Genomic DNA, 18,285 nt, shown 5'->3' on the forward strand with positions numbered 1-18,285 from the left:
AGTCATTAAGGTTTCGAGGCTGACGTTTGTCAACTCGAACCTTCAGTTCCCTCCACAGATTTTCTATGGGATTAAGGTATGGAGACTGGCTAGGCCACTCCAGGACCTTAATGTGCTTCTTCTTGAGCCACTCCTTTGTTGCCTTGGCCGTGTGTTTTGGGTCATTGTCATGCTGGAATACCCATCCACGACCCATTTTCAATGCCCTGGCTGAGGGAAGGAGGTTCTCACCCAAGATTTGACGGTACATGGCCCCGTCCATCGTCCCTTTGATGCTGTGAAGTTGTCCTGTCCCTTTAGCAGAAAACACCCCCAAAGTATGTTTCCACCTCCATGTTTGACGGTGGGGATGGTGTTCTTGGGGTCATAGGCAGCATTCCTCCTCCTCCAAACACGGCGAGTTGAGTTGATGCCAAAGAGCTCAATTTTGGTCTCACATAACCACACCACTTTCATCCAGTTGTCCTCTGAATCATTCAGATGTTCATTGGCAAACTTCAGACGATCATGTATATGTGCTTTCTTGAGCAGGGGGACCTTGCGGGCGCTGCAGGATTTCAGTCCTTCACGGCGTAGTGTGTTATCAATTGTTTTCTTGGTGACTATGGTCCCAGCTGCCTTGAGATCATTGACAAGATCCTCCCGTATAGTTCTGGGCTGATTCCGCACCGTTCTCATGATCATTGCAACTCCACGAGGTGAGATCTTGCATGGAGCCCCAGGTCGAGGGAGATTGACAGTTCTTTTGTGTTTCTTCCATTTGCGAATGATCGCACAAACTGTTGTCACCTTCTCACCAAGCTGCTTGGCAATGGTCTTGTAGCCCATTCCAGCCTTGTGTAGGTTTACAATCTTGTCCCTGACATCCTTGGAGAGCTCTTTGGTCTTGGCCATGGTGGAGAGTTTGGAATCTGATTGATTGCTTCTGTGGACAGGTGTCTTTTATACAGGTAACAAGCTGAGATTAGGAGCACTCCCTTTAAGATTGTGCTCCTAATCTCATCTCATTACCTGTATAAAAGACACCTGTGAGCTAGAAATCTTTCTGATTGGGAGGGAGTCAAATACTTATTTCCCTCATTAAAATGCAAATCAAATTATAACATTTTTGACATGCGTTTTTCCGGATGTTTTTGTTGTTATTCTGTCTCTCTCTGTTAAAATAAACCTACCATTAAAATTATAGACTGATCATTTCTTTGTCAGTGGGCAAACGTAGAAAATCAACAGAGGATCAAATACTTTTTTCCCTCACTAGCTCAACGAAGTGGCTCATCAGGTGCAAATTCATAGCAGCCAAATACTCGAAACAGACGTTGATTCTAAATGTGGAGGGAAAGACAAATCCACCCGACCACGGGGAGAATGTACAAAAACTCCAAATTTACATCAGGCGCTAGGGTCGGGATCGAGCTCACGACCTGTATGCCAGGCGAGGTAGTCAACATCTCACCACCGCGGTGCCCCATACTGATGGCATGCGTGGTGCAGTCTCGGGCAACTGATGGCATGCGTGGTGTGGTCTCGGGCAACCGATGGCATGCGTGGTGCGGTCGCCGGCAACCGATGGCATGTGTAGTGCAGTCGCGGGCAACCGATGGCATGTGTAGTGCAGTCGCAGGCAACCGATGGCATGTGTAGTGCAGTCGCAGGCAACCGATGGCATGCGTGGTGCGGTCTCGGGCAACCGATGGCATGCGTGGTGCAGTCGCGGGCAACCGATGGCATGCATGGTGCGGTCGCAGGCAACCGATGGCATGTGTAGTGCAGTCGCGGGCAACTGTTGGCATGTGTAGTGCAGTCGCAGGCAACCGATGGCATGCGTGGTGCAGTCGCGGGCAACCGATGGCATGTGTAGTGCAGTCGTGGGCAACTGATGGCATGTGTAGTGCAGTCGCAGGCAACCGATGGCATGCGTGGTGGAGTTGCCACCACCTCACTCAGCCGGCCACCATTTGCACTTCCCCTGCTGCCGCAGCGAGCCGTGCCGAATCCAGGCTCACGGCAGGAACCGTGACGATTGCCTCCATCCACTTTTAAGACGAGGAGAGAGCGAGTGAGAGGCGGCGGAGCCACGTTTATGAATTCCGCTTGCGTGGGGCAAAAAATCTGTCCCACCTGAGAGGTCCACCCACAGAAATGCTTTCCTCCGACGCCACATTTTCACTTATTTATTTTGACTCCGCTCGGAGATTTATTTGGGCTGAGTGCTTAATTCGTTTAATGACGCCACTGGGAAATTAGGCCCTGAATTCAAGGGGCCCGGGCAGATTTAGGGCTCGCACGCAGAGCACGCAGGAATGGTTGACTAATAATGCAATCGCTCGTCCATTGCGTGAGCAGCAATTTTTTTAAAAATTATGGCCCTAATTGAAATCAAATTGACCCCAAAATTGCACACTTCAGCTACACAATGGCGTAATGTGTATTGCAATTACAGCGCCGTTGAATTACAATTCCGATTGTAAAAATCATCTGCGTAAAGTTTGGGCGAGCGATGGCATAATGGTCCGGGCGCTGCTCTACGTATCCGGTTGGACCCGAGTTCCATTGCCAGCCGTGGCAACATCGGTTGCGAGCGATATCTGCACCAGTTCTGGTCACTGCCCCCCACACCCCGCCGCCCCCATCCCCCCCTCCCTCACCATGCCCCCTACTTCACCAATCCTCACTGACCATCGTGATGAAGTATGGTCAAAATAACTCTAATGACTGCCCAGTGTTGGCGAATCCTTTAGGCAGCGAGTTGCCAAACGAACCTCAACAATTTGTGAGATGTTATTGTTTAGTTCAGTGTTCTTCACTAATTTTCAGAGTGGGGGGGGGGCACTTTCTCCGATAAGACATCATCAGATCATCAGTGTGAGAGGGCCGCCACACCATTTGAAACCATTGGGGGTTTGACAGCAGCACGGTAATGATGATCGGGGTTTGTTCACCATTTGTGTGATTGTCGAGGGCCAGTGGCCCTTGGGGACCTGCAATGAAGAACACTGGTACAGACCTTCTAAAGCCATCACAAATGTCACTCGACAATTTACCAAGCATCACCCTTCCTACACTGGTGCAGGAGCCGCAGTGGAGAGCCCTGCAGTCGCTGCTAAATCCACGCCACGTGCCTCGTCCCAGAAAGTCGATGGATTATCAGAATCTTTGTTTAGACTGGAGGGAAGGAATCCGATGAGCTGTGAAGCTCTTTTCCACAGATGTCTACTATGGGCCACGGGTCACCGAGTTACAACAGCAACAACAAACGACACAAATCGTCGTTTTGTCGCTGGGACGCGTCGACGGGGAGCTTGTCCTCACGATCAAGACCCACGGCAAAGTCGTTTGATCTGGAGACCAAATCCCCGTGACCGGCACAGTCACGCGGGGAGGCCTTCATCCGGCAGTTGATTGTCAAGGAAACGTGGAAATCATTGTTATTTTTGTTGTTGTTATTATTATTATTATGCTTGCGTCGTGCAATTTTGGCGAAACTCGCACACGGAGCTGTACACAGCAACCGCGCTTGACTTGACGCCCTAGATCGAAACCTCATTTCTTCAGAACTGATTGTTGTGTCTAGTCCATTGTCCCCCCCCCCCACCCAACCCTCCCCCCGCCGCGGACATGCGATTAGCACGGTCGGCAACGTACGTCGCGAAAGAAGTTCAACGTACATACAAAAGGGATTGAACGTTCGGCACGGGCCCCGTCGCGCACCAGGACCACTGGGATGGGAGCGGAGCACCGAAGGACGCCCCCGCCCCGACCCCCCCCCCCCCGTGACGGCTGTCGCATTGCGTGGTGCCGTTTCGATGCAAGCGGCCTCGCGCTGAAGGCCAGCGGAGAGTTCAGTTGTGTGCTGTTTGCCTTGCGCTGGGTCGTGTCGCCGCGTGTCTTTTTGAACGGGTCAGCGGCATCACTGGAGCGGCGGTTATCGACGATTCAACTAATTTATTCGCATATCGGCGATTGCTTTAGTTAATCAATGAATCGACATTAGTCTCGTAATTAACACGTATCTTTTTTTTTTTACGTACAGCGAGCGCCTTTGAGATATATCGACGTGGAAGATGCCTTGTAAGATAAATATATACAGTTCAATAATTATTATTTTTACATGTATTAATTCAGCCCCTTGTGGTTCGACCCACGTGTTCTGACCTCTTACATTTTTTGTGACGTTAGCCGTCTTGAATGTAATTACATTTGCTGCAGCCTCAGCGATTGTCGATCTTTCCAGGTGCTCTTACTGGTGACAACCCTGTGCTCTTCGCCAAAGGCCCGGCCACCAGAGGTTTCGCCCGCGTAGGCTGCCCGTACACGCTGGCGCTGGTGAATCAGTGTGACTGTTGCCCTGTTATAGCCACCAGCCACCTACGTATGCATCGCATTCATATATACTGTATATATTGTGTGTATATATGCTCTCTCTCTTTTTTTATGTCCTGGCCACCACTGCAGGGGTCACAAAGAGAAGATCTTCGTGGCCCGATTCAACCCTCACAATGCCGAGAAGCTCGTGACCGTTGGCATTCACCACATCAAATTCTGGCAAGTCACTGGTGAGCTCTCCACCAGGGATGGTGGCCACATGCCACTGGCGGTCAGTCCTGACGTGTGACCGGTTAACGTCACGTGTGCGGGGGATCGGGGGGGGGGGGCGGCGGGGCGGGGCACCTGTGGACCCAATGCCCCTTGTGTGCATGAGTTGTGGTCGAATCTCTCAAATGTCCATCAATCTGTCCGGCCCTATCTTGTTGGCTCCTATCTCGTGTCCTCTGACGTTCATTACGCGAGAGTTTTTTGTTCCCGCCCCCAAAATGAAATGAGGGTCGTGCGTTGGCAGACACGTCGGCTGTTGCCACCAGGAGGAGTCCGCTAGGACTCGTCGCTCGAGACTAACGACGGAGTGGCTGCCAAAGTTACGGGCGCCGTGGTGGCGAGGTGTTAACTACCTCGCCCGGCATGCGGCAGGCAGTGGGTTCGATCCCCACCCTGACACCTGTACATGTGGAGTTTACACGTGTCCCTCTCCCCGCGGCCGCCGCGTGGATTTTTCTCCGGGTCCTCCGGTTTTCCCCTCCACATTCAGAACCAACATCACGGAGTTTAGGATAGTTGGCTGCAATTCATTCCCACGCGATGAGCCACTTCGTTGAGCTATCGTTTGCGGCCAGGTCACTTATGAAAAAAAAGGGCGATATAGCTCAGTGTGCCTTACCTGAAGAAATAAAAATTGTTTCATCGCTTAGGGACCGCACAGAGATGGAACGACACGGGTCGCTACGACCGCGTGGGTGTTCGCCGCTGTGCTACCGCGCGGCTCTCCGACGTTTCGTCCGCGGTTGTGCCGCGCGGTGTTCGGCACGGCGTCCGACGTTCCGCTCCACGTGGCAGTGAAAGGGGAACCGAAGGAGCTCCCAGCACGGGGGGGGGGGGGGGGGCGGTAGGGGAGGAGGGGGGAGGTAGACAGCTCGCGGACACCTTTAACTGTCAATGGATAGACCATGGCTCACGATGGGAGACAAGGTGATTTGATTGGAATCTCACGAAGCTCTTACAGCGCCGAGCGAGGTGTATGCCGACCTGTCGTTGCGCCGATGACTGCGGTGCAGGGCGCTCGCCAATAGCGGCATCCCTCAACGAGCAACGGCCGCCCCCGCTCACGAGACCGTCGTGTCGTCGTTCGCCCCCTCCACCCCACCCCCCTCCACCACAGGCGGTGGGCTGACGTCTCGGCGCGGCGACTTCGGGGCGCTGGCACGGCGCGACACCATGATGTGCGCCGTGTACGGCAAGGCGGAGGACACGGTGTACGCGGGGGCGGCGCGCGGGGACGTCTACCTGTGGAAGGGCACCACGCTGCTGCGCACCGTCAAGGCCCACGACGGGCCCATCTTCAGCATGCACGCCCTGGAGAAGGTGAACCTGGCGCGCCGCCCCCCCCCCCCCCCCGCATCGCGAGCTCGGTTTGACGCTCGCGAGCGACAGGTCGACTCCTCCCGCTCGCCGCCAACGTCGGCGACGGATGTCCAAACCGGTGGCCCGGGGGGGCCCCGCTGAAGTCGACTCGGCATGAAGCGAGTGCCCGGTGTGATGCGTACAAAACGCTGGGGAGACAAAGGCGGCCAGGAGCGGTTGTGGCCACCCACGCCGCCCGCGTGCCGTGCTGTTGGCCTTCCTTCGTAGGTGCTCGCCAACGGCACTTGTCCCGACCACCTGTTAAGGCTATACGGGGCACCTTTGTGTTGTGTGCAGGAGGTCTCCCGTCCTCTTGTGCTGCCCGCGTGGTCCGGAACTCCGGTCAGCAAAAACTCCACTCCAGCAACCGAGGCTTCCCGTTATAGCCACGGTGGCAAGATGTTATCTCCCTCGCCTGGTATGCAGGAGGTCGTGGGTGCTCGATCCCAACCCTGACGCCTGCTGCTGTATATTTGGAGTTTGCGTGTCCTCCCCGTGGTCGCGTGGATTTTTCTCCTGGTCCTCTGGTTTTTTTCCCCTCCCCCGTTTAGAATCAACATGCATCTCGAAGTATTTGGTGCTGCTGTAAATGTCCACGTGACAAGACACTCGGTTGAGACGTGGTTTGTGACCGAGTCGCTTCCGAACACGAGCTGCATAGCTCAGTGAGAACTTTCCTGGTAAAATAAAAAAAATGCTTTAGTTTAGTTTTAGCTTAAGCCCACAGTCAAATCTTGACTTAAAGCTTTCGTGTGCTGCAGGAATTCACATTCTTTGGGTCCTTCGGTAAAGTCACGTAGATAGGTTCAAAGAAAATAACAAAAAAAACTACGACGTTTCGATCGCAACACAAGCGTTCGTCATCAGGAAGAGGGGAGGGAGGGTCAACCTTCGCTCAGCGGGAGGTCTCGCTGGCTCATCCTTCCTCCACTGTCCTCGCCGTTCTGCAACTCCCTTCACCCGGACCATCTACGCTGTCAACTCCTTGCCCCCCCCGACCCCCGGGCTCTAATCCTTCGTTGGGGTTTCGTGTTTGTTGTTTTTCTTCCTCTGTGTATTTCAACAACCCCCCCCCCAACGATGCTGCTGCACGGCCCCTTGAGACGCGGCTGCATTGTGTTGTGTCATCCCGACGTCGTTGACCAGCGTCGCCCCCCCCCCCGCGCGAGGGGGCCCAGTTCGGCCGTTTAAACTTTTTTTTCCCATGGAACGGAGCCTCAAAGATTCTTTCTCTGCCGGACAAAAACGGCACTGCCATCAAACTGTCAAGCGCGGCCTTTAAACGCCGCCGCTTTCAACACAAAAGTGGCCATCAATTGTCAGCAGGCATGCACCTGCCGCGGCCCTGTCTTACCAGACAATAATGCGTTTGTCAATTTTTCTCTATTTTTTGGGGGGTGGGTAGGTGGAGGGGGCGTTGGGCTTGGGACAGTGGTGGTGGTGGTGGGTTGGGGCGGGGATAAATGGTGCCAATATGAGATGAGATTGTGTTGGTATTGTCATACCTAAATCGGTCAACCGTCCGACAGCCCGAATCGATATTGTGCGTGCCGGGGCTGTTTTCTGCGTGCGACGGGCAAAGTAACTTTGATTGTCGGACGGCGCTCCCCCACCCTCCTCTGTCTCTCTTGCCGAGCGCCTATTAATGGCCTCGGCTGTTATGTCAATAGCCAAACATCTTTGAGGATTGTCCGAGCAAGCGTAACAAAAATGATCCACAGCACTTGAAGAAGCACTTTGTCCTGAAAATAACTATTATCGTATTCCTTGGGTTATGATGCAACTTTATATTTTTTCTGGGGGGGGGCCTGCGAATTCGAGCAAAAGTTGTCGGGCGGGCGTTGTAATCAGGTAGGCGCGCATGCACGTGTGTCTGTGCGCGTGCGTGTGTCTGTGCGCGTGCGTGTGTCTGTGCGCGTGCGTGTGTCTGTGCGCGTGCGTGTGTCTGTACGCGTGCGTGTGTCTGTGCGCGTGCGTGTGTCTGTGCGCGTGCGTGTGTCTGTACGCGTGCGTGTGTCTGTGCGCGTGCGTGCGGTCATCGCTATGGCCAAGTCCGGTGACGATTATCTAAACCGGTCCTGGGCCTCCCCTAGGTCGACTCAGCATCAAATGAGTACCTGGTGCGGTGTGTAAACATCGCCACTGGGGAGACAAAGGCGGCCTGGCGTGGTGCTGGCCACCCACCCCCTTGTGTGCTGTACCATCCTTCATAGGTGCTCGCTAACAGCACTTGCCCCAACGGTCTGTAAAGGCTACACGGGGGGATCTACGTAAGTCATCATTGTCGTTATGTTTGTGCGTCGGCCCGAGTGTGTGCGTGCGAGTGTATGTTTTCTTGTGTGTGTGCAGGTCTGTGCATGTGTTTGTGCAGGTCTGTGCATGTGTGTGACCAGATTTAATAACTTTATTGACACCGGCCAGAGGTTTGGGGTGCGTCTTATTTTCCGGAGCGTCTTATAATTCAGGGAACATGGTACACCTTCTGTGTGGTCACAACAATGATCACAATACAAATAACAACAATAGGAATTATTTATTCATTAACAAAGTAAAGCCTCCACTTTCCCAAGAGTACTGTTGCATTCTAGGGGACTCTCCGATGCTTTTCGTAGAAAAATGCAGAAACATTTTTGTTTGTTCATTATCATGCTTGTCAATAATGAATTGCCGTTTGTAAATCCACGGTTGGATGATGGCCTCCCCCACACCACCGCGTTCGTTGTGGCGATGGTTTGAGCGTTCCTCGTCGCGCTGGTCAGTGTGGATTGGTCCTTGTCGGTTGTCACGTGAGGATGCATCGACTCAGAGTACACAGCACGCAAGCACGCACACGCTCTGTGCGTGTGCGTGAGAATCGATCGTTGTGCGTTCACATAAAACGCCAAATATGTGTTCAGGAAAGCTTCACTGCGCCCACCAGAACGCGCAGCATTCACGGCGATGACAAAATTATAATTTGATTCCCAATCGGTGACACAGCTGTTCAAGTGTGCACGTGGTGTACATATACCTGTCAACCCGTACGGTTTAGCCGTATTCTTGTGCAGGGAAATTGAGTTTTCAGGTCCGTATGGCATACAGCCGTTTCAATACGGGCATTGTAGGATGCACGTTGATACTTATAACGGGCACGGGGGTGACCAAGAAGGTCTGAATTGGCCTGTAATAAGGTATAGGCACTGATGAGGGGTTGACAGGTATGTGTACAACTGCGCTGAGAGAGAACCGGGCACTGGGGTAATCTCCCCTTGCACATTGTGGCAGCAGTAATGCGTTCAGGATCTAGGCGCCAATGTCGACGTCTGCTGACCACGACGAGAGAGAGCCCTCGGGAAGGGAGAGAGTTCGTGTAAGTTGTGCTGTTCCTCCTCCTCGACTGAAAGGAGCGTAAGACCACAGTGGGTGTAACTGCACCGTCCGTAGCGTGGGTGGCATGGCCACAGTCGTGGCTGGTGTCTTTAATGTTCCATTCACGGAGGGGATGCTGCGCGTCGGCCTGCTGGTGATGTTTCCGATGCTGTCGATGGTTCCACCGCCCTTGTCTTTGAGGTGGTGGAGGAGGAGGAATGTCAAAGCCCGGAGGTGCGATGTTTTGGTCTCGAATTAGGTGTCTATTTACGGGCTGCAGAGAAGTGGGGAAGGTGGAAAGGGGGGGGACATAATTAAATTCCTTTGGAGCCAGGCTGATGCCAAACCACGGAGAAACTGCTGCTGGTGAACCAATCATAAAAATTCGCAGCGGAGGCAAGACAAAAAAACATAGCATCAATTAAAATGTTTCACCTGGATGAATCCCTAGAGGTGGACTCATATCGTTTGCAAGAGGTGTCCAGGGGTGTCGATTGGCACGTCCATGGCAAAATAAAAGTACGTGACAACGACGTGTACCACCGACGCGCGTGAATTGTCACGTGCGAGGTGTGGGGCCCAAGGTTGTCGCACGTTCTAGGGGGCTGTGATGGTGGTGGGGGCCCTCTTTGTCTATCCGGTTCCTTGCCCTCGGCTGCTTCACCAACACCCCTGCCCACAATGCCAAACACTCCATTGCTCTTCAATTCCATTACTTTCGGTTGTTTTTTTATATTGTGGATTAATTGTAAAAGTTTAAATACACATTGAAAATGATTACAGCAACCTGCTGGTATGGCTTTAACGATCAAATTGCACGAAAGAATGTTTCTAATTATCGGTACACTTTGCTACACAGGAGAGCCTCACAGGAGGTTCCTGCCAAACTTTCGCAGTCCGAGGCAGTGAAATTTGGGGAAAATTTGGACCATGACACCGGCGCACGAATGACCTCCTCTTGCGAATCACATGACGGGATCTTTAACGTCCGCTGTGAAGAAGACGGCGCGTGGCATTTGTATGGTTTTCTACACCCGCGGTGTTAACCAGGGCGGCACCTGGTTTTGAACCGGCAATCTCTGCGTCAGGCGGTGAAGGCGCTACCAACTGGGCCGAGCAGCTGTCCAAAGTACTGCGTTTCAACCGTCAAATATGTGCGTGTGTGCTTGTAAGCCCCTCGAAATACAAAGCCTCGGGCTTGCAGTCCCTCCACAATGAAGACAAAGGGGACAGCCCTGCAAACCCGTGCCCACGTCACTGCTGGCGGAAGGGCCTCCGCTAGCGATAGCTATAGAGAACCCACACTCGACCGTACTTTGGCCTACTCCTCCACGCTGGCCGAACGTCTTAGTGGGGAGGGGGGGGCAGCCAACGAACCCCCCCCCCCCCCGCGGTAATCTGGCTCTGGTTTCGGTGTCCTTCTTCAGGGCGATTCCAGCCGCTGCTGCAATGGGCTAATGGAGACGGACGTTGCATGCTCCAAACGCTCGCCTCGCTCGCCGACGGGAGACTGCGCGGAGCGTTACGAGCGCCGATAAAACTCCAGCCGCCAGCTGGCCGCCCGCCCCGCCCAGGAGTGAAACGGGAGGAAGGGGTTGGGTTTTTTTTTGTTACTTACGAATGTTACGTTTACGGCGTACCTTAATGAGGTTTTAAGAGTGCGTTTTACGGTCAGATTTACTGCCGCCTTCGAGTTTCTGCACGGGCTCATTGTGCTCGCGCGCAGGAAATAGCGGTGATGAAACGCCATAAATCGGATTTGGGCGATCGCGAGCGATGGACGGAGCCGTGCGGGGTTTGTGAGACCGTGAATTGCGATTCGCTTGACGTGAATATCCGACACGGTTGAGACGCGTGCGCGGTTCCTGATCGGCGTCTGAACATCATCGTCAATATCCGTGGTCTATCCGCTGCTGGTTGGAGGCCTCCCCACGCCATGTCCATTCCTCAAGGCCATGCCATGTCACAGCCCATCTCGCGCCAGATGTGCTCCGCTTTCCTCCCACGTATATATATTTAAAAAACCCACCAACTGGCTGAAAACATCTTTATGTATGGAGGATTGCAGAGCTTCGGCAATTGATTGTAGCGCCGACTCACCGACGGGCTGCTGCCACCCAGCTCGTGTCTGATCGTGAGATGGAAGCTTGCCCCGGACGATAACGACCGCTCTGTGTGTAAAACTGAACCGGAATGACATTGTTGCACCAAGAGAAAGGCTTCAACGCCATTGCTTATTCGTAGCAACGAATGCACCGATTTGAGTAGAGGAGGGGGGGGGGGGCTGAGCCTTGTGTGCGCGTGGTGTTGTTCCGCTCGCTAGGGGTTCGTCACGGGAGGGAAGGATGGAATCGTCGGACTCTGGGATGACAACTTCGAGCGCTGCCTCAAGACGTACGCCATCAAGAGGTCGTCGCTGGCGCCGGGCTCCAAGGGTAGGCCCTGAGAGCTCTTCCCCTCCTGCCCGTCCGTGTGTCCAGAGAGAGAGAGAGCTCTCGTGTCAAAACTATTCTCGTAGCCCGTCTTCCATCGGAGTTCGTGGATGGGCAGTCTTCATATCACCGTACAGGCGTAGCCCGCCTTCCATCTTTCCATAGGAAAATCTTCATATGAGCCTGCCGTGTACTTCTGCCATCTCCGTACAGGAGAGAGAGAGTTTTCTTTCTTTCTGTGATAATAAAAAAATATATATTTACAAAAATGCTACAGATTCAGCGATAACACCGTGGTTTTAAAAGAATATATAAATAATGTAGTTAACATTTCAGGCAATGGCCATTATCCTGTGATAACCTGTCATCTTGGTACAGTACTGTATAGGAGAGAGTCTTCATATGTCGAGCGGATAAGCAGCGCACCCACTCACACACCCACTCACTGACGCACCCACTCACATACTCACTCGCTCACCCACTCACTCACCCACTCAGACACCCGCTCACACACCCACTCACTGACGCACCCACTCACATACTCACTCGCTCACCCACTCACTCACCCACTCAGGCACTCACTCACGCACCCACTCATGTACCCCTTGAATAAACAAGTGCTGCTCGAAGCTCATACTGGCGCACACACGCTCACCCGTGCCATCAATAGAATGCATTTTTAACGCTCTGTGGGATTTGTTTAAATTTTATAAAAGCTAAAATGGAACATTAAAATGCACATATAGCATCACAACTCACTTGTTTGGCCTCCTGTGGAAATCATCGTAATGCTTAACGAGCCTTGGCCGTCGTGCGGCAGCGTAACGTTACGCAACCGCGATTGCGTAAGCCGCCGAAAAATTCGCGGGGTTGACCCCGTGCGGGGTTGACCCCGTGCGGCGTTGTTATCGGCACGTCACTTGACGTGCGCGGTGCCGCTGTGGACACCCGAGGCTTGGCCTCGCGCCTGCGGGAGTGGTAAATGACGGCCCAGTTTGACGAGGCGCGTTCTGGGGGGGGGGGGGGGGGGTGCAGCGGTTGGCGCGCTGCGCTGCGAAGCCGGCGACCCAGAGGGTCCGATTATCAGAATCGGTCCTGGGCCTTCCCTAGGTCTACTCAGCCTAAAATGAGTACCTGGTGCGGAGTGTAAACATCGCTACCCGGGAGATGATATGCGGCCGGGCGTGGTGCTGGCCACCCCTCCCCTCCTCCACTCCTGTGCCCTGATGCCCTTCATAAGTGCTCGCGAATAACACTTGCACCAAAAGTCTGTTCAAGGCCATATGGGGGATCTTTATCTGTGTGTGTATACTGTATATGCAAAACTCCCTTCTGTGTCTCCACGCATATATCGAAAATATATTTTAGCCCCACTGGCTTTCTGGACCAAATATAACGCAACGGTATTTTTTTAGATATTATCTCCCTCGCCTGGCACACAGGAGGTTGTGGGTTCGATTCCAGACCCTGATGATACCTATTGTATATTTGGAGTATTGCATGTTCTCTCCCAGTGGTCACGTGGATTGTTCTCTGGGTCCTGCGGTTTTCCCCTCCACATTTTAGCACCAACACGCGTTTAGATTATACTGGTAGGTCACCTCAGGTTACACCAGCCCACAGGGGATTATTGTGTCCGTCCGTCGTGCATCCAAAAATGGGAGGGGTGGGGCTGGGTGGAGAGGGGAGGGTGGGGAGGGGAGGCTGGGTGGGGAGGGTGGGGAGGGGCTGGGTGGGGAGGGTGGGGCTGGGTGGGGGGTGGGAGGGGCGGGGCAGGGTGGGGAGGGGCTGGTCACCCCGTGGTGCCCTTATAAAACTCAATGTTTAACCTACTCACGCCGGCTTATGCCCGCCCTCACAGTCGGGAATATTTGCGGAATACACCACGTGGTGCCGTTGACCAGGGGCAGAGCCAGGGGGGTGACAGAGTAGACAATTGTCACCCCCGAAAAAAAATAAAAAATCGAAAATCTGAAAAATTCTGCGTATAAGTGTACGACACTCGGTCTGGCGGACTCCGTGCAACTGCATTGTCAGAGTGTGTCGCCAACCGATGGCGTCTAGTTCAACAGCCTGACTCTCTCTAAATCATTCTTGAAATAAAAATTTGTTGAATGTCACCCCGGGCTGAAAATCCTGGCTCCGCCCCTGCCGTTGACCCTGGCCATTGACCGAGCAACCCAACGTTCCTACCAGCTCCCTCCGCAGGAATGTGTTTTGGCTGCCACTATAATTCCCCACGTGTGGTGAGGACGATATCAGCAACTTCGATGAGCTACCACGCGTGGCAAGGCCGCCTCTGAATAACGGCTACGGGGGGCCTAGACGCTAACTACAGTACCTCGCCTGGCATGCAGGAGGAGGCCGTGGGTTCGATCCCGACTCTGGCGCATGCGGAGTTAGCGTGCTTGAAACACAGGCCGGCTGGATCGCGCTCATCCGGAAAGCCGGTCGATAAAAACACGTTTACGGTGAAGCGTTCCGCACAAGAGTTGTGCTCATCTATATTTATTAATTTGCTTCGAGTCGTCCGTGCACCGCAGCGACGCGTGCCGGCGAGTCTGCGTACGGTGCGAGCGCTGTGCACGGCTCGCCGACCCGACACGTGCCTCGGGAATGACGGTCGCGCGATCGCCTGCCACGCTTTTTTTTTTGCGTGGGGGAAATCTTTTCAAAGCTAATTAACGCATCGGCACCGTCATGCCCCCCCCCCCACTCCCCGCAAGAGGGGACACCCCCTGGGGGAGTTGAACATTTTAATTAAGCGCCAGCATCATCCTGCCTTTCACCTGCGGCGGTTGCCTTATTGGATTAACCGCAACCTCAAACCAAAGAGCCTCCGGTGCCTTTTGGACAATACCAATTTGTGGGATGTAATACTGAGCCGGGGAGACACAAAAAAACCCTACAGCTGCGGGTCACTTTCGCCCGATAAGACAACATCAGCGTGAGGTGCTCACCACACATTCGAGACCATTTTGGGTTTCCATAATAAAGGGTTGTTTTTTTTAAGTAAAGAGCGCAAAATTATAAATGTGTCGTTCAACCCGCCACCACCCGACACGGCCAATGAGCAAGGTTTGTCACGTGAACAAAACATGCCAGTTGGTGCTTTGACGGCAGCACGACGACAATGATGATGATGATGGGGGGGGGGGGGGGGTATTTTCACTCGTGTATTTTCGGATGAAGAACACTCGACTACGACCATCATTGGATATTCCCCCACCACCCCGTGCCCCCACGATCGCCGCCCTCCCCAACTCGTGCCCCTACTGGGCAATCTCGTGCAATCGCATGTCTCCCAGCTTGAGAGCTCTGCAAATGGGCCTTAGGTAGTGAGATCTCTTCACGATTCACCAACTCCAGGCTGGGGACACAAAATAATAGGAACGTGAGTCACTCCAGCGTGAAATTGCTGATCGATGCGTTACGTCGTTTTGATCATAATGTTTTAGTTTTGGATCGCGTTGTTCTCGTTCATGCAAACTGCATCTCACGGTCGCTGCGGAACGATAGGGAAGCGGGAAGCCAGACGGTTGAGCCGGCGCCAACGTTTTTTTTTTGCCAAAGCTTTGCGGTCCTCTATATATTTATAAGAGGCTTTCGTCCAAATAACGAGTGCTGATGCAATCGATCTTGAATTCGTAAGTAAAACTGCCATCTGCTGGCTGAGATGTCGTAGTGGCGCTTGCCCGTCCACGTCCCATCGGCCGTGCCACTCGCGATGAAATGAATCTGCAATGGATTCAGGGCTGCGTTTCAACTCAATAATCGATTAATCATGTTTTGCGTCTCGTTTTTATTTTACGATGAACTATAATTTTCTATCAGAAATGATAGCCCAACGAAGTGGCTCAGGGATCACCAAAAGATAGCAGAGGGTAGTTGGTCGCGATAGTGGGGTGCACTGAGTGACCGCCGTTTCTCTGGGCCGCACCTACGAAGGATGCCCCTTGGCTCGAGAGAGAGAGAGTGAGAGCGTCGGCGCACGGCGATCGCGGTCGTGACCCCCTCCGCTGCGCTGCTGCCCGAGCCAGGCCTGCTGCTCGAGGACAACCCGTCCATCCGAGCCATCACGCTGGGCCACGGACACATCCTGGTGGGCACGAAGAACGGCGAGATCCTGGAGGTGGACAAGAGCGGCCCCATGATGCTGCTGGTGCAGGTGGGACCACGGGTTGAGCCTCTGGCATGTGACGCCTCGGCTTTCTCTGCCGATGGGAGCAGTCAGGCCTCATTGGGAAGGGGCGGGGAGGTGGTTTTGGGAGGGGGAGGTTTTTGACTGCTATAAAATGTTTTTTGGAGTTTGCATGTTTCTCTCTCTCTCCCCGTGGATTTTTCTCCGGGTCCTTCGGGTTTTCCCCTCCACATTTGGAATAGACATGCATTTCAAAGTATTTGGCTGCTTTTTACGTGGTAAGCCACTTCGTTGGGCTATCATTTGTGGCCACGTTGCTTCTGAAAAATAGCTCTATAGCTCAGTGGGCCTTCCATCGTAAATTTTTTTTAAAAGTTTATAGTTTAAAAGATGTACACATTTAGGTGAAGGGGAGGGGAGTGGGGGGAGGTACATATGTAGAAATTTAGGGCTCTAAATTTTGTTATGATGATTTGGGGGGTGGGGGGTAGTGTCTCCCCATCCTCCCATCATCAAAGGGAGTCACTTTGCCTTAGGCCTAGACCAGTGATGGGGTAACCCAGACGAGTCGGTGGGCCACTCAATCTTCACCTGAGTAGACCGCGAGCTTGGCATCGTGATCGTGCACTCATCGCGACCCCACGCATCGCCCGAGACACACCGAGACCAGGCCACCACGAGGGACTCCATGGGACGCAGGTTGCCCACCATTCGTGTAGTGTATAGTGTAGTGTAAAGCGTGCAAAGCGTGTGTAGTGTGTCGTGTAGTGTAGTATGTAGTGTAAAATGTGTAATGTATAGTGTAGAGCAGTGATGGGAAACCTAGACGAGTGAGTGGGCCACATGAGCGACCCTCCACGGGGGGGGGGGGGGGGGGTGTCAACGGGACGCAGGTTGCCACCCACTGCGGCCAAGATTGTGAAATGTAAAAATGCAGCCCTACAATTTCTGTCTCTTGCCACTGCTGGCAAAAAGGGCCTCCGTGACAGAGAGAAGTGTAAGGAGCCCCTCTAGAGAGGGTTTTGGCCTACTCTTCCACGCGTGCCAATGGTCTTAGCAGAGGCGGGGGTATCCACCACTCGACCCCATCACACAAGACCTGCCGATCCGCGAACTGTTGCACACCCGTTTTGCTGCTGCTGGGTGGGCACCGGTGACATCCCACATTTAATTCACAGCTCGCCGCGTGATACCTTCATTTGGGCTCGTCATTTGCAGGTTGCATTTATCGTTGGCATGAGCCAAGCCAGAGGGCGCCCGTAGTATCGATGTGTGCCCTCTGCAAGATATGGTTCCGAGAAGCAGACTTCGGAGCAGTGAGCGTCGTGCCGTACCGACGAGTCCTAATCAGTGCGGAAGCCAGTCCACGGTTGTCTTTGTCTCACTGCTGCTTGTCACGTGCTCAAACATCTTATTTCGACGGTGACCTAAGGCAAGAAGATGACCACAGTGCAGTTCCTCAGGAACTGTTGATGGTTATCGCGTAATCCACGAGACCGAGCTTTTGTGTGTTTGTTTCCGCGTGATATTTAAGACTCGATAAGGGCCGCAGGCAGGCCGGGCCGTCCGCATTGATCGTTTTGTCTGGGCCCCTTGATTGTCATTTATCGTCGTTGTTTGTTGTTGTCGTTGAACACCGGACCCCAGGGACACATGCAGAGTGAGGTGTGGGGCCTCGCCGCCCACCCGCACCTGCCCATCTGCGCGTCGGTGAGCGACGACAAGACACTGCGCGTGTGGGACCTCTCGGACAACCACTGCATGCTGGCCGTGCGCAAGCTCAAGAAGGGTACAGCCGCCTCGTTTGGCCTTTCCGCACGTTAACGTCCAAGAAGGGCCTTGCCGAGTCCTCCCCTCCCCCGAGGCTCCTTTTCAGGAGAGTTCTGCCAAGTCTTTCGCAGGAGGCGGTGGCGTCGGGATGGGGGGCGATGTCTCTGCCATGATGTGTGATCCACGGTTAGTTGATTTGTGGGTTATTATTCAGCATCGTGATGTCTGTCGCCGACATCTATTATGTTGCGTAATGCTCGCTTTCAGCCGTGGGAGGAAAGAGGAGGAGCCGGAGGGAAGCCGTGCAGAGCAGGAGGGGGAACACACAATGTCAACACGGGAAGGGAATTGAACGCAGGGCCCCTTTGTTGCTGTGAGGGCCGCAGGTGTTTAGCGCTGCACCACTGTGCCACCCATCATCATTCACCATCAGTGTCACGAAGTGGATTATGATAACCGATGTTTTTTTGTTGATCTCACTGCAAACAGGGGCTACCCGTAATGCGGTGGAGCAACATTTATTGAGTTTCTTTATTCTATAAATGAGTTTATTTAGGAGTAATACTTCTTGCTCGTTGAAGGCTTTGTCTGTTACCCAATACCTACGAATATGTAAATGTTTACGTGCTAATTTAGAATTGT

At 53.4% G+C, this 18,285-nt stretch overlaps 1 protein-coding gene across 4 annotated transcripts in view; it reads left to right on the forward strand.

The window, feature by feature from the left end:
• The window catches only part of LOC116948337 (echinoderm microtubule-associated protein-like 6), a 190,034-nt gene that overhangs the window by 131,922 nt on the left and 39,827 nt on the right, over window positions 1-18,285 (forward strand). For all 4 annotated transcript variants that reach the window (XM_032964911.2, XM_032964913.2, XM_076071462.1 and 1 more), the window contains 5 exons: window positions 4,453-4,553; window positions 5,711-5,913; window positions 11,624-11,735; window positions 15,773-15,900; window positions 17,521-17,662. In XM_032964911.2, the coding sequence (XP_032820802.2) occupies window positions 4,453-4,553; window positions 5,711-5,913; window positions 11,624-11,735; window positions 15,773-15,900; window positions 17,521-17,662 (686 nt within the window). The remainder of the gene's footprint in view (window positions 1-4,452; window positions 4,554-5,710; window positions 5,914-11,623; window positions 11,736-15,772; window positions 15,901-17,520; window positions 17,663-18,285) is intronic.

This window comes from Petromyzon marinus, chromosome 33 (assembly GCF_048934315.1).
Source record: "Petromyzon marinus isolate PM22_M1 ecotype Great Lakes invasive population chromosome 33, UKy_Petmar_22M1.pri1.0, whole genome shotgun sequence".
Classification (NCBI taxonomy): domain Eukaryota; kingdom Metazoa; phylum Chordata; class Hyperoartia; order Petromyzontiformes; family Petromyzontidae; genus Petromyzon; species Petromyzon marinus.